The 24,866-nt window shown below is 33.3% G+C and overlaps 2 protein-coding genes across 4 annotated transcripts; both read left to right on the top strand.

Moving 5' to 3' along the window:
* The first annotated feature begins 11,288 nt into the window (after window positions 1-11,288).
* On the top strand, window positions 11,289-19,204 carry LOC130806393 (uncharacterized). 3 transcript variants are annotated; one of them, XM_057671448.1, is made up of 6 exons: window positions 11,289-11,547; window positions 13,900-14,151; window positions 14,245-14,503; window positions 17,581-17,760; window positions 17,854-18,009; window positions 18,373-19,204. In XM_057671448.1, exons 1-6 carry the CDS (start codon window positions 11,471-11,473, stop codon window positions 18,541-18,543), a joined length of 1,095 nt encoding a protein of 364 aa, XP_057527431.1. In that variant the 5' UTR covers window positions 11,289-11,470; the 3' UTR covers window positions 18,544-19,204. The 3 variants fall into 3 exon arrangements, with proteins under 3 accessions (XP_057527431.1, XP_057527430.1, XP_057527433.1); XM_057671447.1 differs by having other exon boundaries at window positions 11,291-11,547; window positions 18,370-19,198; XM_057671450.1 differs by having other exon boundaries at window positions 11,292-11,547; window positions 13,913-14,151; window positions 18,370-19,194.
* Window positions 19,205-22,111: 2,907 nt separating this feature from the next.
* Window positions 22,112-24,109, top strand: LOC130806400 (uncharacterized). The gene has a single exon (XM_057671461.1). It carries the CDS (start codon window positions 22,266-22,268, stop codon window positions 23,250-23,252), a length of 987 nt encoding a protein of 328 aa, XP_057527444.1. The 5' UTR covers window positions 22,112-22,265; the 3' UTR covers window positions 23,253-24,109.
* The last annotated feature ends 757 nt before the right edge of the window (window positions 24,110-24,866 follow it).

Raw genomic sequence — 24,866 nt, 5'->3', positions numbered from 1 at the left:
GAATTTTGAGGAGAAGCCAGAAGGAGCTTTCATATACACCCCTTCTTTTATCTTCCTATGTAGGAAAGCATTCTTTACTTCGAATTGATGCAATGGCTAGTCCTTATTAGCTGCAATGGAGAATAGAACTTGGATCGTATCAATATTGGCTACTGGAGAAAAGGTCTCAGAATAGTCTACTCTATATGTCTGTGTATAACCCTGAGCTACTAATCGAGCCTTATACTTTTCAATGGTCCCATCAGCCAGGTACTTAATTGAGTATACTCATCTGCACCCTACAGTCTTCTATCCTCTAGGTAGTTCACATTTCTCCCAAGTTTTATTTTTATCCAGGGCATATATCTCTTCATGCACCGCTTTCCTCCACTTAGGATCCTAAAGGGCTTCTTCAACATTTTTGGGCACAGATTTAGTGTAAAGAGAGCATTTAAAAGCCATAGTTGATTGTGAGAGGGCTTTATCACTTTCTCTACACACTGGATATTTGGAACGTTGTGCCTCAAATTCTAAGTCATATGATGGAACTCCCCTTGTGCTTTTAGATGGCAGTTCATACTTGATTGGTGTTTCAGTAACAGAATCATGATTAGTCACAGTAACTTGAGGATTTTCAGATATTACCTCTTGTTCATCAGAAAGGATTGGCTGCTCATCGGGTAGGATTGGAATAGATTTAAGAGGAGATACTATTGTCTCAGGAAGAACCTCGGTTGTTTTGCCTACTTGCTCTTTCGGATCCTGAAAGTTAGTCACAACTAGATATATGAGCCAACTTAGGTCGTCACTAGTCATCTCCCCCTGAGGACCAGGCTGGGTGTAATAATAGGATTGTTCAAAGAAGTCATAATCCATAGTAGTATACACTTTGCGTTGGATAGGATCGAAACATCTATATCCCTTTTAGTTCACCCTCTAGCCATAAACACACACTTAATTGCCCTAGCTTCAAGTTTTGTTCTATTTTGTTTAGGAAGATGGACAAAGACAACACACCCAAATATGCGAGGGGGTAAAGAATGGGAAGAAGGAAGAGTGACAAATGAGCCCAGGGTTGCCAGAGGGGTGTTATATTGAAGAGGTTTAGAGGGAAGACAATTGGTTAGAAATGTAACTGTGGCAATAGCTTCAGGCAAAAAATATGCCGGGGAATGAGACTCAATTAAAAGAGCCCGGGTGATTTCGAGTAAGATACGGTTTTTGCGTTCAGCAACCCCATTTTGTAGTGGTGTGTCTGGACAAGTGGTTTGATGAAGCATCCCATGATCAGAAAGAAACTGTTTCATGGCTTAGTTAACATAATCCCCCCCATTATCTGAGCGTAATATTTGTGGTTTAGTATGATACTGAGTTTTAAGCATATTGTAAAAGTTGACAAACACAGAAAAAGCTTCAGATTTATGTCGCAAAAAATACACCCAACTCATACAAGTGCAATCATCCACAAATAAAACATAATTAGAATAGTTATGAGTAGCAAAACTAGGAGCAGGTCCCCATACATCTGAATGTATCAAAGTAAAAGGACTAACAGAACGATATAAGCTAGGCAAATAAGAGTGTTTATGGCTTTTCGCCAAAGCACATGATTCACAGTCCAAAGACATTTTAATGCTTTTAATAGAAGGAAATAAATGTTTCAAATAAGTGTTCCATCCACATAGTACAATCCTCCTCATTCAGTACCACGTCCAATAATTGTTCCGATTTGAGCATCTTGCACAATACAACTGGTAAACGACATAAGAATAGTACAGTTTAGTTCTTTGGTGAGTTGACTAACATACAGTAATTTATGAGATAAACTAGAAACAAGTAAACAATTTTTTAAGTGAATGGAGTGAGAAACATCAACATGGCCAGCACGATCCACACGAACACACTCTCCATTGGCAGTTTGTATATGGGAACGAGAAATGGGTACAGTGGTTAGAAGATCACTTGGGGCCAACGTCATAGTATCTGTAGCTCCACAATCAAAAATCCAATGTGTGGGATTAGATTCACACACAAGACTAAACGCTTTGGACCCACAACAAAAATGAGACAGGTTAATATTTTTTATTGGGTTGGAGGAAATGGGCCGTGTGTTTGTTAAAGGAAAAGGGTCATTTAATTTTTGGGCTAAGGTTAGGGTAATATTAGTTGAAGTGTCCCTCCTCCCCTATAAATACCTACATTAGGCAAGTCTTTTACTTGCTCTCTTTCTTCCCCCTTGCTTGGTGCCTTTCTTTCCTACGTTAGTGTTTGTGTTGTGTTTCTCTCTCCTCTTGATGATACTGTGTTCATACCCATTTCTTCATCATTCATCATTTCTGTCTCACCACCACTTGTGTTGTCGCTGCCGGTATGATCTACTACGGTGATGAAGGCTTTGCCGCTAGCCCGAGTTGTCGATGCCTTGGTGACAGTCTTTTTCCCTTGTAGATCTTCCCATCAATCATGATACCCAATGAGTTGAAACAACCCTCTTTGGTGTGTCTTGAACCACCACAGTGGCTATATTTCAAATTTTTTCGGTCCTCTCACCGGGATGAAGCAAAGTCTAATCGGTGCTTCGCGGCGAGACCACAACCGATCTCTGAGGTATATTTTCCCAATGATGGTGCGCCAACCATAATTCCCCGACGAGAAATTTCTCGTCTCATGGTTGCATATGCGACATCTACTGTGGGAAGAGGGTCTTGATTTAAGAGATCTCGCCTTTCTTCGTCTAATGAGTCATCGACTCCGGCAAGAAATTGGTACAACCTTTGTCTCTAAATATATGTGTTGAACATTGTGATATCCTCCGAACATTTCATAGGATTCGGTATGCCGCGATCTATTTCTTTACATAGGGTATTCAATTGACCGTAAAAATGTTCAATGGTAATTTTTCCTTGTGTGAGAGTCGATGCCTTTAAGCTTAAATAGAAGATTTGAAGCTCATCTCGTCCACTGCATAAGAGAGTTTCAATTCCCCTCCATAAATCCCTACTAGTTGTGTATTCTAAAAATTGATTAGCGAGATCTATGTCTATGTTTTCAATAATCCACGGAATTACCATGGAATCTTTTTGGGACCACTGTGCATATTCTGGATCTATGGTGGGTGGAGAGTTGGCTGTGATGTGACTGAGCCTTCCTCGACCACCAATGGAAATTTGCATGAGTTTACACCATTTGGTGTAGTTATGGTAATGAAGTTTTTCAGCTATTTTTACCGTCTGTGATGTACTGCTGGTATTGGTTGGTTGTTTGTGTAATTTTTGAAACATATTGAACATCTGTTCTATTTGTTCAATTGACATCAGTTGGGTTTGGTTTGAATTTTCAGATGAATCGGCCATTGAAGGTAAGTTTTTTAGGGTAAATGGTGAGAACTAGAAAAATGGCCGGATCCCAGATCTGACCCTTATGGCTCTGATACCATGAAAATAAATAAAATGCGGCAATAAAACTTAAAGATTAGGGTTTTGGGTTAAGGAATACTAATTTGTATTGATAAATTAAAATGATATAGCCCTAATTTACTGTAGACTCAATTAGGAACGGGAACAGCAACAAGAGGGGGGGGGGGGGGGGGGGGGTGAATTGTTGTTGTTACTAGTTTAAGCGTTTTTGCCCTGTTTTTGCGGAATTGAGTAAAATAAATAAAGCCTAAACTTAGAGCAAAATAATAAAAGAGACAAATGATTTTACGTGGAAATCTTCTGGGCCTAAACAGAAGGAAAAACCACTACCCCTCGGGATTTCTAAATACTCCACTATGTTTAAGGCAATTAGTTACAATTACAATAAACACCTTACTTCACTCGAAGCGAATCAACTAGGCCAACTCTTCTCTCTCAAATTGCTTTACTCAAAGCAACAAACTTAGCTTCACCAAAAGCTAAACTCCACACTAGCTTCACTCAAAGCTATCAAATTCCCCCTTAGACTCACCCGAGTCTAATTACAAGTACTCTCAAAAACCCTCACAAAAAGGATAAAAATTCTCTAAAAATAAAATCAATAAGTTGCTCAAGAAAATATTATGAATTAATTGGCAATTTTCAAAACAAAATATTTCTTGTATATTTCCAAAAATAATAATCGCATGAAAATAACAAAGTTCATATGTTAGATGATTAGGAACAGCCGAATTCACTTGTTATTTATAAAAAATAAAATCTCTAAGAAAATGGAATAATCCAATCCGTTATTCCTTATCAAAATGATCATGGGAATAATGTGGATTAAACTAATAGACGGTTATTTCCACAAGACTTGATTAAATCAAGTACACAAATCAAGTACACGGTTATAACAACAATAACCGCTGTTCCCATTTACTAATAATAGGTTCTGTTCCCTTAAGCAGCAGCTTCTTCAACAGCAGTTCCTGTTCCAGTAATAACTGCTGGAACTTTATGCTAATTATAGAAACAGTTAGGCTTTCTAAAAATAGGGATGGTTACTTGCTAACTAATTATAGGAACGATAACCTATTTTCCAATATTAAGACCGGTTCTAAAATAATAATAATAACTAAGACTTTTTCAAAAGCAGCTGTTCCTATATTTAGCAAATCCAATATTTACTAAATATAGATCCTAAAATAATGCTAAGTAAATACGAAAAATCATTTTGGAAAACATTTTGCCAATTAAATTTAGTAAATTATAATTGCAACAAATTAACTTTATTTAATACATCAACTAAAAACAATAATTAAATAGTAATCAGAATTTTCAGTTAACGTAGGCTGACTTCAGTTTAGGAACATTGCGCTGTCTCTGAATTCTAATTTTGCTAGAACATCCAACTTGGGAACAGTAGACCTCCTGTCTCCATTTTACATCCCAAGCGATATACTCTTCTAACATCCCTTGGATCCTTTTGACACGTACATTTCCATGAACCAAGCCATAGGTACTATCAACGATCATAATCACGACCGGATATCGACCTGCAGACAATCTCTAAAAACATATTTGTTTAAATAAAGTGTAGTCATCCTCAAAACTCAAGAGGTCCAACATTTATATACATGAGCATCAAGTAAATAAGGCAATAAAATAATTACAAAATATTGACATAATCAGCTATAGAATAATTTGCTTCCCTAATTACAACACTTTCCTACAGTATGAAGAATTAAAAGGCATGGATCATATTGATCCAGGTAAATTTGGTCCTGAATGAACCTAATCCAAAAGCTTGTGACCCTGAATCATTTGACCTAGATCGGTTGAGACCTATAACCATTTTTCCTAGCTCTGGGAAACCAATATCTTGGATATAACTGTTTTTGGTTGAAGCTGTATGGGTTAAAAATTGATCTTGCCAAATGAAGCCCTGTATTACCTCATTAAACACAACTTTTTCTAGACGAGTTGAAATTAATACCTACTTCAACTCTTCCTTTCTCAAAAACAAAATCAAGGTCATCAATTATAAGGACCACAAAAAATTCAGGGACTAAAAATTTCAAATACCCAAAAAAACTGGAAACAAAAAATTTCAGGGACCCCAAAATTTATGGGTAATCTGGGAAGGAAAATTTCTGGGGAGATAAGTTTTCTGGGAGGGAAAATTTCTGAGATGATAAATTTTCTGGGAGGGAAAATTTCTGGGATGAAAACTTTTCTGGGACGAAAACTTTCTGGGATCAAGAAAAAATCTGGCATCATACAATCTGGGAGCAACAAAATTTCTAGGTAAAAAGAAAATCTGGAACCATACAATCTGAAAACAAAGATTTCTGGGTAAAAAGGAAATCTGAGATCGAAGATTTCTGGTTAAAGAGAAATTTGGGACAAAAAATTTTTGGGAAAGAAAAAATTTAGATGAAAAAATTTCTACTAGTCATTTCAATTTCTGGGAGCAATTTTTGAGAGTAATTTCTTCTGGCAGCAAATTTGGTATTTCTGGAAGCAATTTCTTACTTCCCCAAATATGTGGGTCCTGCCCACTTTATTTTTCTCTTTCTTAATTCCTTTTAACTCCCAAATGTCTTACATTTCTCTTTTAATTCCTTAACCCTTACGTGTCATTTGCTCCTTGTTGTCTTCTTCCTTCAATCCAAGTATTCTTGTGAATTTTTTCATGTACACTTCAATTTTTGTGGGTAATTTCGGGTAAATTTTTTCTCAAGAAAAAAGAGAAAAATGGTTAAATTTGTTTGAATCACCATGAAAAATGGTAAAGATAAGGTTGATTTAAAATTTTTTATAGAATTTTCATAGTATGGTTTTGTGGGTCATGGAGCCATAGGAAACTCATTATAAACACCATATCCCTACCTGACGCACCAAATTGTTCCTGTTAAAAATAGAAAACAATCAAATAAATGGGTACCTTCGGGTCGATGTGGTGGTAAAACGGTGGTTGATCGGAAAACTGTTGAATACCTGAAAATAAACACCAACAACCCCGGGGCGATGCCTCCGACGCCCAAGTTAGTACCCACGTATAAGCTATATGATGTAGAGTAGTATTTTTAGAGAGATAATGTTTAGTTTTGCTTAATGAAAATATCTCCCTTACTTAACTTACCTCCTAAGAGGTATATATATAGAGGCTCTTAGTGGGCTTATTTAATATGTGGACTTTTGCCCATAATAAAAGTGGGCTTATATTTATTCACAAACACTCCAAATTAAACATATTAAACAAATTGGATAGAGAATCCTGGTCCTATAAACCCTTTTATGTTAGCTTCTCAGCTTGCCTATGCGAGAAGAAAGTATTTATGGTACTAATCGAGTGGGTCAAATGCTATTCGATCGAGGTATGATTACCGCCCTAGTTGAGCAATGGAGACTAGAGATGATGTGCACACATTTCATCTATCAGTGGGTGAGGCAACCATTACATTGCGTGATGTTGCTATGATTACAAACTTACTAGTGGGAGCGCAATCACCGCTCTTAGTTCGAGTCACAATAAAGCGAACAAATCTAGGATGTTTAGGGTACTACGACCAAATAAAGCAATGGCTGGGTATTCGGTGAAGCACACCTAGTTATTTTACACGTTCGGTCATTTATTAGGGCCCAATGTAGATGTACATTGATATATGTTCACATGAATTGTTGGGTTATATCAAGCTACTTGTTTGCAACAAGTCTGAATACGAGATGTAAAGGATATTTTTGGAGCTCCTTGACCTAGAATGGTGTGATATAACATCATATAGTTGGGCTAGTGCCATACTTGCTTTTCTCTACCCTTCGTTTGGTGTATCTTACATGTTACGCTAAGAATCCAATTTATTGATTTTTATATACTTAATATTTAATGTTAACCAAATTGGTACTTAAAATTTCGTTTTGTAGAAACAATGTCATGTATGTCCTAAATAGTCGAATAAAATGCTCAGAATGTGCGACAGTGTGATGATCAATCAATCTCGATTTTGAGCATATGTTTTGACCATTACCACAAGATGATTTTTTAAATTCCTCCACACAAGTAGATACTTCGGGGACTTTTCTAGCACCAATTGCTAGCCTTACTGAGTCTAAATCTGACGGCTCCTAGACCTACTCAATGTGAGGCATCATATGTGATCGAGACTTTACGTCCTTCAATAGTAATACCGCAAGTGCACAACGCAGTGTAGTACGCTTAGCAAGTACAAGTCGAATCCACAGGGAGGGGGTGTATATCAAGGGATTCTCAATCGATTAGTTGGTTCAACAACATATATAGATGTTTGTTGGTGTAATTAACTAAAATAAGAAAATAAAGACTAAAGCTAAAACAAAGCATAAAACAAGTAAAGATGCTAATTAACCAAGAACATAAGATTAAAGGCAATAAAAACACATGAAAAGATAATATGATGATGAAGAGGCAAAGGCTAGAATTTCTCACTAAAATAGTGTTTACTAATCTTCAACCTAAGGTCATGGATATGGGTTATGGGGAAGAATGTATCTTGGATACTAATGTTCTCTCTCAAGCAACAAAAGCTTCCTAAAACATACTCAACTACCTATTCTCATGGAGCTAAGCACATTTTAAGACATGGAGCACACATTCAACATTTCCAATCAAAACATCTACCTATTCTCATGGAGATGATTCGATTTTTAAGCATGGATTATCATTAGAAATCGACTCTCGCCCTCAATCCAATGACACTACGATAATAGAAAAATTCATCTCAAACCATAAACAACACAACCAAGCCAAAGGTAAAGAAAGCAATTTAGACTACATATACATGTGATAATACCTAGCCTAAGCCAAAATAAACTACTCACTCATATTGAAGTTAAACATAACTAAAGACATTGAATTCATGATAAGCACTAATAATAAAAATCAAAAGCAGTTAAATATTGAGAATAGAAATTACTAACTTGGAATTCAATCCAAAGAAGATAATGAATTGAGGAACTAAAGAATGCCAATAATAAACTCCATAAGCACCAATTGCAATCCAAATGTTTAATGAAATGCTTCAATAAATTGACTTAATCTCAATTACATGAATATATCAAATGATCTTCAATAATGAACTAATCAAAAGCATGAACCTTCTAATAAGTGTTTGAATAGAAATTGCAACTAAGAGTACAAGAATGAATCAAGGAAAATACATAAAGGAAGATTAAAACTAACTAATGAAAGCTTAAAATTCAGAACATGAGTTGTACAAGAAAATGGATCATTTGCTTGAGCCTTCTTTTTCTCTATTTATAGGAGGGAGGATAAGTGGTGGGTGGTGGCTTCATGATTTCTCCACCACCCAATGTATGAGATAGGTAGGCTATAGATGGGTGGAAAATAGGGGCGGTGGAGCAGTAGAGTATGAGAGGCAATTATTTCTACCGCCCAAATTGCTTGACTTGTCGAGCGAGCTTCAGGTACATAGGTCAAAATCTTAAAAAATAGAGCAGTCACCCAAAAAACTCTGCTTGACCTGTCCGCTCGACCCATTGAAATTGCTTTTGTCGCATTCTAAAGCTACTGGAAGTGAATAGTACTTTCGCTCGACCCGAGCCAACATCGCTCGATCGGGTCGAGCGGCCTTCAGGATGGTCCTGTTCAGCTTCGATCTCTAATAAAAGTCTTTTTTATGTTCGAGCAGGCTTGGCTCGACCCAGTTTTGGCCGAGTGGGCTTAGAAAGGTCTACTTTAGCTCCTTTTGGCCTTGTTTCCTTGACTTGGGTTATCAAAGCTTTGATTACTTGAGCTTTTGGAGTTAAGTGAGTATTGTATGTGCCAAATGTACTTGGTTTGTAATCGGTTTTGTTGAATATTACCTAAAATTCACAAAAACACCTAAATACCCATCCAAGCGTAAAATCCCAAATGAAGCAAATATAGTTATACAAAATCCCAATACTATAAAGCCCAATAAATGGGATAAAATATGAATAAAATGCAGATAACAATATGTATCCCCTATTCATCCTTACAACTTTAGACTTCAGGATCAATCATAAAATGAGTATACCCTTATAGTGTATTCAAGTCTATATACCATTTTATGAGGGTGATAGTCCCACTACTGATTCTTAGATTATAACTTGTACTATATAATTGACTATATATATGGCTTAGTAGTTGATGGACAATTGTATATATATGTATATATAAGTTATTTACATTATTATATATTAAGTGTGTTGAGTGCTTGAATAAATTGAATGAGAAAAGATCTAATAGTTGCTATATATGTTTGATTTTAATATAGGGATTTATTGGTCAAGGCTTAGGCAAGGTTAAGATTAAGGAGAAAAATTCAAGTCGCTGCCAAAGATAGCGACTTTTGTGGTCAAGGCAAGGTTAAGGCAAGACTAGATTTTTAGGGCAATTAAAATTGTTGTCCTTGGTATCAATTTCTTCATTTGAAATCCAGCCTTTAGCCCATTAGGATTCAAAATCATTATCCTTAACAACGATTTTGGCTTGACATAAGTTTGGAAAATACTTTTTTTCAAACCTTAATTCTTTAATTTTTAATTTTTAATTTTCATAAACTTATTTATTTAAAAGTTTCATATTTCCCTATATAGGGCCTTGATAATAAATAAAATTTAATTGTAATATTAGAAGTTTTAGGGCATACAAATTTTAATCATGAAGTTTAATTTTATATAGAATTTCATTAATTAGTACTATAAATGATATTAAATGTCTTAATCTTCAACCAATGTAATTTTAATTAGCAAATCTAAATGCAAAATCCATCACCAGATTGTATATATGTATTTATTAAAATTAATTCTCTCGAAAAGGTTTCATAGTTTTGCCACAAATATGATCTTGATAATAGGTAAGAATTATTCATACGATCATATTCATACCCACATTTATCAACTACCCACCAAATAGTAACTATTTTTGCTTTGATCGAGACAAATGTGATAAATTTTATCTCTTTGGTGTCCATATTGAAAATTTTATCTCTTTTGTTGTCGATATTGAAAATTAGTTGTGGTTTGAAATTCAGACTATTTGCGAATTACAATGTTAATGTTTTTTTTCGAATTACAGTCACCAAAGTATTATTATCTATAATGTCAGGCCAAATCACATGATTTCAAGTTTCCCAACCATTTTAATGGTTAGAACTTTAGGTTAAGTATCGAAATTATATAATTTAAATTGTTGACATATATTGATACTTTTGTGATTGCAATTCACAATAAAAAAATTAAAACTGTACTTTATACTTAAACTTTAAAACTATAATTTGCAAATTATTTTCTAAAAAATATAAAACCAAACCATAACGGCTATGTGGCACGCGGAATATGCCCATCATAACGGGCATTAGCAAATACTTGTCATAAAAGAGAAATGCAAATAGTAATACTCGTTAAATATATATATGAGAACTTTTTTAGCTATATACATCCTTTATTTTTTAATGAAGTTCTCACAAGAAATATTTATAGGAATTAAGAAAAATAGAATTTTTTTAAATAGTAAATATATTATTTTATTGAATAATAAATTTGGTAGATGAAAAGTGGAGACCATAAACATTAAAAAAATATTATAAAAAAAGTTATTAGAGATAATATGAGAATTGCAACTAATAAGAAAATCTTTTATATATAAAATTAGTGAAAAACATGTGAGAAACGAATATATGTGACGACCATAAACATTATTACAAAATTAAAATGAGAATGAATAAAATTATTTTTTTCTAAAATTTATAATATAATTAGAACGATTTTTTATGTGAACAACAAATAAAACCTCTTAAAATAACAAATAAAAACTTCTCTTATCAAGTGCGGAAGTAATATCTTTTTAAATCTCTCTTATTTTATGAGCTTTTACTAGCCCTATTCTTTCTTAGCTTTCCTTGCCAATTATATACTTAAGTGAGTATATTTTTTTGTTTTGGATCATAGTTGGACTTAAGAGAGTGAGATTCGAAACGACGGTACTTTTTCCATCTAAAACAAAATGATTCATTAAAACCCAACACATAAAATCCCAGAAAAATTGAGAGCAAAACTTATAATTTGAGATGCGCAGTGGTTTTTTATCGCTGATTTTGATTCATCATCATCAACAATGTCTGACGATTCGCTTTCCTCTTTCAAGGTTTTCGATTTATTACTTCATTTATTATTAGTTTTCTTAATTAACATTTGAATTTATTAATGTTTTTTTCTAGTATATACCCTTTCCAATTTTCTGATGATATGCTCCATTGATTGCTGAATCTTGGCTTTAATTACATCCTCATTTATTTATCTTAATTTATGGATCATGCATTGGACAAAAAGGAAAAATTAATAGGTTGTTTGCTTGTTTAGACTTTATCTTCAGTTCCATATCCATGCATAGCAGGAAATCTCAGATCTTTATCTTGGTCATTTTATTTGTTTCTTGTTTCAATTATTGGTGGGTTTCATATAATCTTTTAATTATGATGTTTAAATGTTTTGAACCTTTTTTTCTCGTCAAACTAATTGTTTGGCGTTTTTAGATTCTGTGTGGTGATTTGTGAGTAAATCTATTACCCTAATGCCATTAAATGACTCCCAACTGAACAAAATTTGCTTACTAGTGATGGTATTGAGGTTATTTTGGATTGATTCTTAAAGATGAATCCTTTACTAGTTTTAGAATTTCACTTAAAAGTTGGTGGTAAATTTTGGTAGGAAAATTAGGTTATTAATGGTTATGGAGTAGAGGAGAATGTGGGAGATATTTGGTTTTCCAAATTTATACCTCAGTAGACTTGCTACTGTTAAATGTAGGTAGCGAAATCAAATTTCTGATTTGTCTTTTTTAAATCGGGATTCGGGGAGTTCCTTGGCAAGCTCTCATAAACTATTGCGAGTCATTTGGTTATTGGTAGTAATTAGTAAATGGTGGATATGTGAATAAGTTTGAGTTTTAGTTTTAGTTTTCATAAAATGTGTTATGTGGAGCTCTCACATTTATAAATTTCTATTACAACATAATACCACCTTTCACCTTTCATAGTGATAATAGATGTGAATGAATTATGTGAAAAAAAGAATGATTAGAGTAGGACCATAGTATAAAAACAAAGCCACGTCGCATCGCATCGGCTGCATCGTAAAGGTTTTCAAAATAAAAAAACCGATATTTTCTATGTTGTAAAGGTGTAAAAAACCCGTGTTTTGGGCTGTATTAATAGATATCTTGTGGTTTTGACTAATATTTTGGCATTACAATAACCGCATCACTCTCGTTACCAAATCAACATTCCATTACTGTGATCGCGACCATCACCACGTTTTTACACTGAGTAGGACAAGTTTGCTCATAAATCTTGTCAAGTAGGTGTTGAAGCAAACGCCAAATATTCTAGTCATGGAGATGAGTTTGATTACATTGTCGCACATGCCATGTCTTGCACTTTGTAGGATGTAGGAGGATGTGGGTGAGATGATATGTGATGAACTAAGGTTTGGACTTTGGATCACTTCATGAAGTGATCAAGAGAGGCTTTGAACAAGACAAGAAGAAGCTTCACATGAGCATTGGGCCATGCATTGAACAAGGCAAGGCAGGGGGTAGGTTGCTTCGTTCGAGGCACAAGATCACATCAAACAGTGAATGACTGAGCAAGGCGCTCATTCGAGCATGATCCTTGCTCGTTTGAGCAAGCTGTGCAGAAGGTCAAAGGTCGCTTGATTTGGGTTTTCCTTGGGTTGCAAGATGGCTATGTAGTAGGGTTGTTTCTAATAGGTTGTAAGCATTATGTAAGGGCTTAGAACATCATTAGAAAGAAAGGATAAAGGCTAATACATAGAGAGGGGGCTAGGGTTAATTCCAAGAGAGCTTTATTTCTTCTTCTTTGCATTAGTATTAAGGGTGATCTCCATTGTAACATGAAATCTTTATCTTGAGAGCTTTTTCTAAACCATGAGGTATATTTATTAGTGTATTGTTGAATTCATTAATGAAAATAAACATTGTTTGAGGGGGAGGTATTTAAGATACCTCATTATATTGTTGTGTATTGCCTTTATTATTGTTGTTATGTTTTTCTTGTGTTTTTTGCTCCCGTTGTTCTTTGTTAGACTCCTAAGCACTTTCATTTCAGTAGGTATTTTAGGTAAATTACATTAAATTTTCATTACTCTTTCCACCATTTGATACATATAACAAAACGGCCCGTTTAGGACAATGTTGCAACTTAACAACGATAGAAGAAATATGGAAAATGTGGCAAATATTTGCTTTCCCTAATTAATACTTTAACCTGGGTAGACTTGCTGCCTGCTGGTGGTAGATGTAGGTAGGAAAATCAAGTTTCTAGATTTTGTGTAGGAGTACTTCTTCTGCATTTTTAGTTCTTACATTTCTTTCGAATAGCACCCTCGTGCTTTTGAGAGGAATTCTGCAACTATAAAAAGAGAGGAAGTAGTTTAGAATGTGGAAAGTTTTTGCTTTCCCTAATTAACACCTGGGTAGCCTCTTATTACAGGAGATTTTGGTTCCAAAGAAGTCCTCATTACTGTTGCGGATGATTGTTGTTTTGGTGCTTACTATGGTCTGTGGAATCTCCTTTTCTATGGTCTTTCTCAAGCAATTTAGCATCGGCAAGGTTACGATGCTTACATTGTTCCCAAATGTTCAAGTGAGTGATAAACCATGCCTGAGGCCTGATCTTGAAGATTGGGAAGTTCCTTATGTGCATTACCCTAAACCTGTTACTTATAGCAGGTATTTACTTGGTCTATCTTGCTTGTACATCGATAAAAAAGATGGTTAATTTTCGATGGACCCTGTCCAAATTATTTTAGTTTCCATTATCAGGGAGGAATGTGCATGTCATCCTGTCCGTTACTTTGCCATATTTTCAACGCAAAGATCTGGTAGTGGATGGTTTGAAACCTTGCTGAATAGTCATATGAACGTAAGTTCAAATGGGGAGATATTTTCTGTCAAAGTCCGGAGAGCTAACATTTCGAGTATTGCGGAGACCCTTGACAAGCTTTACAACTTGGATTGGATGAGCAGTGCTGCCAAGAATGAATGTACCTCTGCTGTTGGCTTGAAATGGATGCTAAATCAAGTGAGTGTTATGCTTTGTTTGTCGTTATCCATTTTCAGTTTCAAAAAGATGTGCATGAGTTCGTATGTGAGTCTGCTGTCCCTACTGACATCTCAGTGCTACTTCCAAGAAAGAATCTAGTATTGGAATCAAAAATTTTGATTCAAATTTATGTTCCAAGTTTTAGAATCACTGTTACTAGTTTGCGTCTTTGAGATTAGGTTAGAATACTATTCTTGATTAGTGCAACTTCCTAATTATTGAATTTCTCCCCTGAATCATAGATGTTAACACTTTTTGCATCGAATCTTGTCAAAGTTCTGCTGAATATTGTTAATAGATCATGCTGATATTTTAACATCGATATTATCAACTCTTTGCCATTATTTTACATTCTTTCTGCAATGTAAAAATTGCTTATCTTAGATTTGAGTATCTATGTTCTTAACGATTAATGGTGCTTTAAAAGGGTTGGAATTGGATGCCTAGGATGGGGTCTGGACTCTTGATTCTTAGGTGATATGGAGATCATTCTAGTTTGAACCTATTTCTATTGAGAAGGCTTATCATTGTTGCAACCTTAATGGCATTTTTAAAAGTCTTAGATTTGTAAATTCCACTTTTCCAGAACTTTTTTTATAAATTTTTGATGTCTCAATTGAAGGATGTTCGTCCTCATCTATTCCATCTTGTTCTGTCTTCCACTGTGTTTCCTTATGTTTTCGTTTTTTTTTGTCTTTGTTCATATATTCTATTTCGGCCTTCTTGGAATATGGCTTGAAGCAGCAGGAATGCTTGCTACTTCCATATTCCTTGTTGGGTTTAACTTACAACCTTGGGAATTTTAAAAAATTGTTAATAGACCAACTTCCATTAGACGAGGAAGATATAAAGGAAATATTTTGTAATATTCGACTGTTATATTACCTTCAGTTAAGCTGATTTGCTTTTGGACTTTTACCTCTAGTTACTGATTAGGAAGGTAATGTTGTCTGTTGTGTATTGTTTTGCTCTTGTTATTTGCTTCTTGTCTTGACATGGATTAAAAATGCGGTCAAAGATACATTTGTGAAAACGGTTGCGGTGTCGCGTAATAACGCGGATCGCTGCTGACATGGTGTGAATTTTGAAAAAAAATCACAGTAGGAGATTTTTGAGCTCATAGTCCGATTTTTATTGTTGAAATACTGTTATTATACAATTAAATGCCTATAGTTATTATAATTTCACAGTATGAGGTACGTTTAGTGAATGATTAATCAATTCATTAGTTAATTATTCTGTTTAGGATTAGAATTATAATATAACTATAATTTAAGTGATGTGTAAAGTTAATGTGTATGAGGGAGATGTTCGGTAAAACCTTTTTTACAATTTAGAGCGGTTAAGGAATTTTTTTTCTATAACTTATCGAAAAATAGTATTGTAACGGTGAAATATCGGATGTTATATATTACGTAACAGTCAAAACATGACCGTAAGAATTCATGCACCATTGCGTAACGAGATTTCGCGGTAACTCTGAAACATGTTACATAACGACAATTACATAACATAATGATCTAATTTTTATTCCATGCTTCACAACTTATTAACGGCTGTATACATATTTACCTGCAAGGAAGGTTATTATTGCTAGATCTGAACCGAACAAAAGTTAAATATTCCCTTCATTTTGTTTTGAAAATTTGACATTATATATTTCAGCAATGAACTTATTATAGGTCGGACAAGGCTTGCTGGTTTGCTACATTGCAAAATATGATTTTCTTTTTTGATATGTAGTGCTCTTTTATGCATATGTGGGAGCTTACTGATATTGGGGGTAATGGAATGTTGTCATATTGCTCTTGATCTCCGTGTCTAAATTTTTGATGATCTTGTTCAAGTAAGCCGAACACAACCTTTGTTTTTATAAGGGTAATGTTGCCTATGTTCGATCACCAAAACCATGTAGGTGTTATTTTAGGTGGGATCCACATAATGACATTAATATAATGGAATGTTGCTACTGTTTAAGTAAAGCCAAATTGCTAATAATATATTATATAAAAAACAAGAGTCAATGATGGAGTTGGAAATAAGAATTATCATTGAACTGAATATCAGACTTATTCAAGAAATATGATAGCACAAAGGACCATTCTATTACCTTAATGCTATTAGTGGTTGCCATCTAGGCGGTATTTAGGGGTTTAGTGTATGCTACCTTACTCTTGTAAGTAATAAAAAATTCACATATATAAATTTGCACATGTTTTAATGAATTATTGGGAATGCATCAAGAGAATGATCTCAAGACATGCTAATATGCAAACCCAATGCTCTCAACTTTTCATCTATGGTTATGATTTTCTTACATTTAGGGTTATGACAGTTCTCTGGTATCTCTAGGAGGAATTGATCAACTCCTTTTATTTTATGATATACATACCTTTTTCGAGAGCAATGCTTCCAGCTATAGTCTCCCCTTGCCATATTGCAAAAAATGCGGTTTTAGTCACAGTCTCGATAACCGTTGCGAAATGGCTTTCATGGAAATATCACGGCCTACATTTTGATTGCACCAACCTTTACAATACGGTCGTGGTACAGTAACGCGGACAATATTTTGCATTATAATTCCAATTTCCTTTCTGTGGTATTTTGTTAGGTTGTAATTTCATGAAGAAAAATGTGCCTGTTCTATGTGGCACCAGAAATTTGTGTAGTATGCTATGTCAATGGTGGGAAATCCTGAGTCCGAAAACGCCTTTTATATTGATGGCTGTTGTAGTGGTTTGTTCATGCACGCAGTGTGCCTAAGAAGCTATTTTTGATCTCCAAAAGATAGTCTTCTTAGTAGTTTGATATCCTAGCTACAGTGACATGTGCTAATGATGTTGAGATTCAGACAAAACTGCTATGCCTTTGTGATAGTGACAAAATCTGAAACTGAATCGAGGGTGTTGTATATATTTGGTTGAATGATGTATTTGGTTACTTTTCTATAGCTTTATCTTGCTTTTGCTGCCAATGCTTTTTTCACTTTTCTTTTTCTTGAACTGTTTAAATCTATTCCTGTTTGTTAGTTATATAATTATATTTGATCTATGCAGGGTTTATTGCAGTATCATGAAGATGTAGTCAAATATTTCACCCAAAAAGGCGTTTCCATAATTTTTCTCTTTAGAAGAAATCTTTTGCGACGGATGGTATCAATACTTGCTAACTCATATGACCATGATAAGAAGCTATTGAATGGGGCTCATAAGTCTCATGTTCACTCACCCCATGAGGTATGTCAATTCTTCTCTATTTTCACAAGCATCGATAATCTTTGGCCAATGTTTATTTCGGGATTGATTGCTTTGAATGGTAACGTACTGCAGGCTGAGATACTCGCAAGCTACAAACCTCACGTAAATGTCACTACTCTTATACGAGAGATCAAACTCGTCCAAAACATGGTAGCCAAAGCTTCAGAGTACTTTAATAGCACCCGTCATATGACGCTTTATTACGAAGATGTTGTCAACAACCACACTGTATGTCTTCTACTCTTACCCCCTGTTTGGTTGATGGTATTAAATGGTGGTAATAGGAATGATTTTATTTTTAATTTTGATTTTGATGAGATGTGCTATGTCATTCCCACGGTAATGGATGAGAATGAATATTATGAAGAAAAAGGAAGGTAGAGTAGGACAAACGTGAGTACGTAAACATAACTTCATAAGCCTTGTCGAGTACATATTCAAAATCAAAATTACATTATATCTCATCACCATTCCCACGATTTGATACCAACAACCAAACGAGCAGTAAAGATTTCCGGCTCAATGTTCATCACCCATCGGCCATCATTAAGTTAATAAGAGTGTCTCTGTATTTATACTGTCTTGCAGAAGTTATTAGATGTTCAAGATTTTCTTAGGATTCCAAGAATGAAGCTAACAAGTCGACAAGTTAAGATACACAAGGGACCGTTGTCGCAACAGGTAGCAAACTGGGACGATGTTCGAAAGACTCTTAATGGAACCGAGTTTGAGAGTTATCTCCATGATGATTATAGATTGTAGGATCTCGGCTTTTGTGGATGTAAATAGCTTCTTTTAATTTAATTTCACCCTCTCATAATTCTTTTGCATATCCAGTAGTGAATGCAAAAATTTTGGTAGTAGAAAATTTGTTCTTAGATTTTGTAGCTGTTGTACTTTCTGATGAATGATTCCATTCCATTTGATTGAACACAAATACGTGCACTATCATTCAGCTGGCCCGGAGCCCTCATTTTGGTATGTTGGTTGAATCACAAACGGTTTAGAGAAAGCAAATAGTTCCACCGTTGTGGAATATATTTAAACTTATTTTATATATTGCGGCTAATGTGTAAGAAAAAAACATAGGCAAGTGGTCTTGTTTGAATTGCCTAATCTCATATTTTCATAGTATTAACTTTTATAATTTTTAGATGTGCATAGTTAATTATATGATTAAAATAATAAATTAAATTGCGTAAAGTCAAATGTAGCAAGTAATATAATGGAGGAAGTATATAATAGTTATCAGAAACAGAAAATGGATCAAAATAGCAGAAAATGGACTAGTGAGCACGTCTTGTACAAGGCTGTCTCATAGTAAGACATTTTCATACAAGGAGTTTCAATGATGAGTGTTAGGCTGTTTCATAATAAGACATTTTCATACAAGGAGTTTCAATGATGAGTGTTCAAATATTCAAAAGGTTAATTTTAACGTTTTAAAGGACATATTAAAAAATTAGTTAATTCCAAACGGTGGAGAGAAAGGAAAGAGTAGTTAGAAATAGAAAATTGATAAAATCGCAGAAAATGGATCAGTGAGCACCTCTTAAATGATGCCGTCTTATGATAAGATGATTTCATACAAGTTAATTCAATAACAAGTGTTCAAATATTCAAAAGGTTAATTTTAACATTCAAAATGATGTATTAGATAATTGTTTAATCTAGACGGTAGAGAAAGGAAATAATTGTGTAAATGGACTAAAATAAAGGAAAATGGACAAAATAGCAGAAAATGGACTAGTGACTTAGTGAGCACCTCTACTATAAGACCGTTTCATGGAAAGGTGATTTTATACAAGGAGTTTAAATTCTATAATGAGTGTTTAAATAATTAAAGGGTTAATTTTAACATTTTAAATGACATATTAAACAATTGATAAAATCTAGATGGTGGAGAGAAAGGAAATAATTATCAAAGCAGAAGATGGACTAAAATAGCAAAAAAATGGACTAGTGAGCACCTCATATATGAGACCGTCTCATAGTAAGAGAATTTCATACAAGGGGCTCAATGAAGAGTGTTCAAATATTCAAAGGGTTAATTTTATCATTCAAAAGGACATATTAAACATTTGGGTAAATCCAAACACTGGAGAGAAATAAAATAGCTATCAAAAACAAAAAATAGACTAAAATAACAAAAATTGGACTAGTGAGCACTTCTTGTATGAAACAGTCTCAAGGTAAGACGATTTAATACAAAATAATGCAAATATTCAAAGGGTTTATTTTAACATTCAAAATGACGTATTTAACAATTGGTTAAATCACAAACGGAGAAGAGGAAGGAAATATTTGTCGAAAACAAAAAAGGGACTAAAATTAATAAGCTTTTTTTAGATTACTGGATAGATCGAGGAAAAGAGGATAACTATTGAGATTTGATTCTAAAATCCTACCAAAATTAAAAATTTATTTTTGATTTGATAATTATTCCTATTTAATAGGTTTTGTAAAACATGCCTAATATTTGGAAAAATAGACCCCTAACCACTAAGATTAAATAAGATTAAATAAGACAGGAATAGTCCTCACATAAGCTAACAACTTCAACTAAAACAAAGGTAAGACAAGGATAACTTACTTAGATCCTCTAATAGTCATGCAAAATCATGACAACTTCCTACAATAATTTATTTGATGATTAGTTAAAAAGCAATAAGATCATTAATATATGAGTAATAAAAACAAACTGTTGATCAATATTCTCTTACATATGGCTTAATTTTTAATGGTGCATGCATGTTTAAGACCAATTAGACTATAACGTGTTTGGTTTATGGCTTTTTGGCTTAGTTTTTTGGTTGGTTTTTGGCTTTTGTTTTGTTGGTTGGTCAAACAGTTAAAAAAGTGTTTGATAAATGGCTTTTAAAATAGCTGAAAAACTGGCATTTAAGCCAAAATGAAATAAACATCTCCACAAACAGTTGGCCTTTTCAGCTTGCTTAAAAGCCAATAAAAACAGCCAACATTTCCGGCCGGTCAAACAAGCCAATTAAAAAAGCCAACAACCAATTGCTAAACACCCCGATATTATTTAAAAGAAAAACGAAATGGACTATACTAAACATCTAAAGAAAACATCTATCATGCTTATCATACATATTTTCTATCTTATTTAATTTGCGTTCGATTGAACGTTATTTTATTTAATTTATACTTTATCTTATTTTGATAATAATCCCTATAATTCTCTTTTTATTTCATTCATAGATTGATCTTCTCTTTCAATTCCATCACCCCATTTGTTATTTGTCTTGTTCACCAACTACTAATTGATAAGCTATCATTATAATTCGCAACACTTTCTATTTTCGGTTGTCCTTTTAACTTCATATTATTTTTTAAGAAGATTAGGTGAGAATCAATCTTAAGATCTTTCCTTAAAAGTGTTTCTAGCTTTTCAACTAGAATAAGACTCAATTCTTTTTTTTTTTTTTTTAAAATATAATGCGCCCCATCTAAAATCCATATCATTTCTTAATATTTGTATGATTTCGTATTGTTCCAATCCAAAAAAGCAAAAAAATACAAATTAATATTTACCCTTCCATCAAAAAGCGCAAACTAAATGCAACACATTACTCTTTCAGTTCTTAAAAGATTGCAATCCTAACAATTTGACACAAATGTTAAGAAATTAATAGGAATCATTAAATTGTGTGAGTAATAATACAAATGAGATAAAAAGTGTAGATAAAAATTAAAGAAAATAACAAAAAAAAAAAAATACTTAAAAATATTACAAAAATTTAAAAGAACAGACTATAATGAAAAGTACATCCTTCGTTCCAAAATATAACTTGACTATATTTTTTTCTCGTATAATGGTTGAAACATAACTTACCATTGAATAATGAATAGTGTAAAAGTTGATTTGGTGCAAGTAATGCAAAACGGAGAAAGTATGATAATTTTTGGAAAAATTACCGTGAATAATACAACCTTTTATCAATTTCCCTACAATAATATCAACTTTTGATTAACCATAAATAATACCATATTAGAGGGGTATTTTCCTAAAGTAATACAAACTTTAGTTTATTAACTAATTTACTAATTTTTTTTGTCATATTATCTCCTATAATTAATTTTTAGCATGTTAGGAATATTTTCGGGAAATACCCCTAAGTTATATTATTCATGATTAATCAAAAGTTGATATTATTATAGAAAAATAAGCAAAAAAAATTATATTATTATATAAAAATAAGCAAAATGTTATATTATTCTTCATAATTTTTTCTAATTTTTATATAGATTATGAAAAAGGCGGCCACATAGTACCTCAATAGTACTACAAATATATAACCCCTCTTCCACCTTCCCTCTCTTGTGGGTTTAGAGTCAAATATATGAATCAATCTACCACCAAACACCCCTCTTCAATTCCCACATAAAATAAAAAATCATAGTCTTAAACCAACAATCCCAACAAAATACTCATCCTATACTCCTATTTCATCTAAATCAAAATGGTAGGACTTACACAAACCCAATTACCTCCATCAATAGATCATATCAATCAACTACCCATCAATTGTTCTACACCTTATATGAGCTCTACTTCAAGACCCATGCTTAATTTCTTCTATAGCGCACCCACTAGTCCCCACTCCCCTAAATTCCATTCTTCTTTGTTTGATGATGTAAATGATGATAATCATGATTCCGAACATATGTCTCTGCTTGATCATGATCGTCATCAGGAAGCCAAAATTGGGATGAATGATGATGAAAAAGATGATTTTGAGTTTGATTTTAGTGGGCAATTGGATTTGATGGTGAGGCCTTCTTTATCTTCAGCTGATGAGCTTTTTGATGGAGGGAAAATTCGACCGTTAAAGTTAAAGCTAACTCCAACTGTTGTTCCAAAATCTAAGAAAGTAATGTCCCCGAAACATAGGAAAATGGGTTCGGATCTGGGACCCGATCGAGACCCGTTTAAGGATGTGATTCGGAATAATGAAAGTAAACAGAGAGGAAGAGGCAGAGGAGGAAATGGTATTAATCGTAAAGGAATGAGTCGTTCACTTTCACCATTAAGAGTGTCTGAATTTGCTCTTCTGGGTAATCAAGATCAACAGAATTTGAATGGACCCAGTAATTCAAATGGGTTGTTTGGATCCAGAAAATGGAAGTTGAAAGATTTGTTTCTGTTTAGAAGTGCTTCTGAAGGACATAATAAAGATTCTCAATCTTTTTCCAAGAGATGGAGTTTTAGATCATCAAGTATGGTATCAGGATCCGGTTCGGGTTCAGGGTCGGAGTCGGCTTCGGTGTCGAAGCGAAGAGGGGGAGTATCAGTTCATGAAATGCATTATGCATCTAAAAGAGCTGTTTCTGAGGAGATGAAGAAGAAGACAACTTTGCCTTATAAACATGGTCTTTTGGCTTGCTTGGGTTTTAGTCCTGTTCTTCCTCAATTCTCCTATGCTTTTCCTAATACTCCCCCTTCTTGATCCCCTTTTTGTTTTGTTTGGTAGAGTGTACTTGATAGACATTTTGAATTTGTTACTAAAAAGTAACATTTTCCTCATGTGAATATCAGTAGTTGAAGTAGCGATTTTAAAGGAACGAAGGTGTATAACATATCCCGAGACTACAACTATTAGCTTAAGTTTTTAGTCGCTGTCGACCTTCTCTCCCCAAACCCTGCTCATGTTTTTTCTATGGGCGGGATACACTGGGTATGATGATGATGAGCTTAAGTTTTTAGTTATCGCGCGCTTAGAGATATGTTATATACTCTACACTTTCTCGGTTCTTTTAAATTTGCTACTGAAAATAATATTTTCCCTTACAATGTCTAATATCAATAGTTATTTTAAAAGGATAGAGGAGTATAACACATCTCGAGACTACAACTATCAACTTAAGCTTTTTGGTTATAACTTAAAGATATGTTATATATCCTATATTTTATAAATAAATCAACTTCATCAAAAGTTTAAGTTGATAGTTTTAAATTCGAAATGTGTTATATATTCTATCGATATTTCTATATATGTTTATTAGATTTGTTTTTTCTTAGGATTTGGTTTCATGATCTTGTTAAGTCCCCAAAATTGTCCTATGTTTTGGTGTGAATTTAGTTCTAGTTCAACATTTTAACTCAAAAGAGTTATTTATCGCCAAATGTATCTACTTTTAGATTGTAAACTAGCCCTCTTGTTAGATTAAGTAGTATGATCTTGTCATACCCAATAAGTTACCAACAATGATAATACATTTTTATGTATCAGATTTTTTAGTCTTTTTTCAATTAGTATCCTTTTTAAATTTAGATTTTGGGTGGAATTATTTTCAAGTTTTGTGTTTATTTTTCTTGGAGTAACTCTTAGAAGATTCTGTTTTTTAATGATTATTTTAGTTTTATTATTCATTCCATGTAAACAGATCATTTTTGGGAGAGACCATCTCTTATAAAAAATTGTGATTTTGTTTTGTGTCTATCTTAAAACATAAAAATAATTTAGTTCATATAAAAAAAATTCAGTATTAATTTAAAAAATAAAAAAAATAGTTCACATTACCCCACTACTAGGTGTATCAAAATTCAAAAAGTTACTTAGAAATTTTGATCTAAAGGGTGGCTTTAGGATTAAAAAAAATATACAACCGTTCATAGTAAATAATTTATATACTTTTTTTCAGATCAAATAATTTATTTACTTAAATATCAGAAATCAAAGAATTCTTCCTACTTACATCAACTTATTTATTAGAAAGTAGACTTTTTAAACAAGGCACATCATCCAAGAAAATTTAGAGAAGTAAGGTTTATCAAAAGTTGACAATTCTAGTAGCATAAATGCATAATGGTGTTTTGATGATTGATTTTTTTTTAAAAATTACCCAAAATAATTAAATTTTTTTATAATTTTCCAACAATAATATCACCTATTGATTAACCATGAATAATTCCAACTTTAGCGGTATTGTTTAGAGTAAAATTAGGTAATCCATTGACCTGCTATATTAGGTAATTTACCAAAAAAGTAAATTGAAAATTAATGTAAAATTAAAGAAAAGTTTTGAAAATTTTTAAAAAAAGTTTTTGAATGATAAATTTT

This window comes from Amaranthus tricolor, chromosome 2 (genome assembly GCF_026212465.1).
Source record: "Amaranthus tricolor cultivar Red isolate AtriRed21 chromosome 2, ASM2621246v1, whole genome shotgun sequence".
In the NCBI taxonomy this organism is placed as follows: Eukaryota; Viridiplantae; Streptophyta; class Magnoliopsida; order Caryophyllales; family Amaranthaceae; genus Amaranthus; species Amaranthus tricolor.
The sequence above is the reverse complement of the archived record's forward strand: the minus strand, read 5'-3'. Positions and strand labels throughout refer to the sequence as shown.

Bases quoted from the DNA above. Each gene is read 5' to 3' on its own strand.
- LOC130806400 (XM_057671461.1), top strand. From the start codon at position 22,266: ATGGTAGGACTTACACAAACCCAATTACCTCCATCAATAGATCATATC.
- LOC130806393 (XM_057671447.1), top strand. From the start codon at position 11,471: ATGCGCAGTGGTTTTTTATCGCTGATTTTGATTCATCATCATCAACAA. The intron at 11,548-13,899 runs GTTTTCGATTTA...ACACCTGGGTAG, and splicing joins ATTCGCTTTCCTCTTTCAAG to CCTCTTATTACAGGAGATTT. The intron at 14,504-17,580 runs GTGAGTGTTATG...TGATCTATGCAG, and splicing joins TGAAATGGATGCTAAATCAA to GGTTTATTGCAGTATCATGA.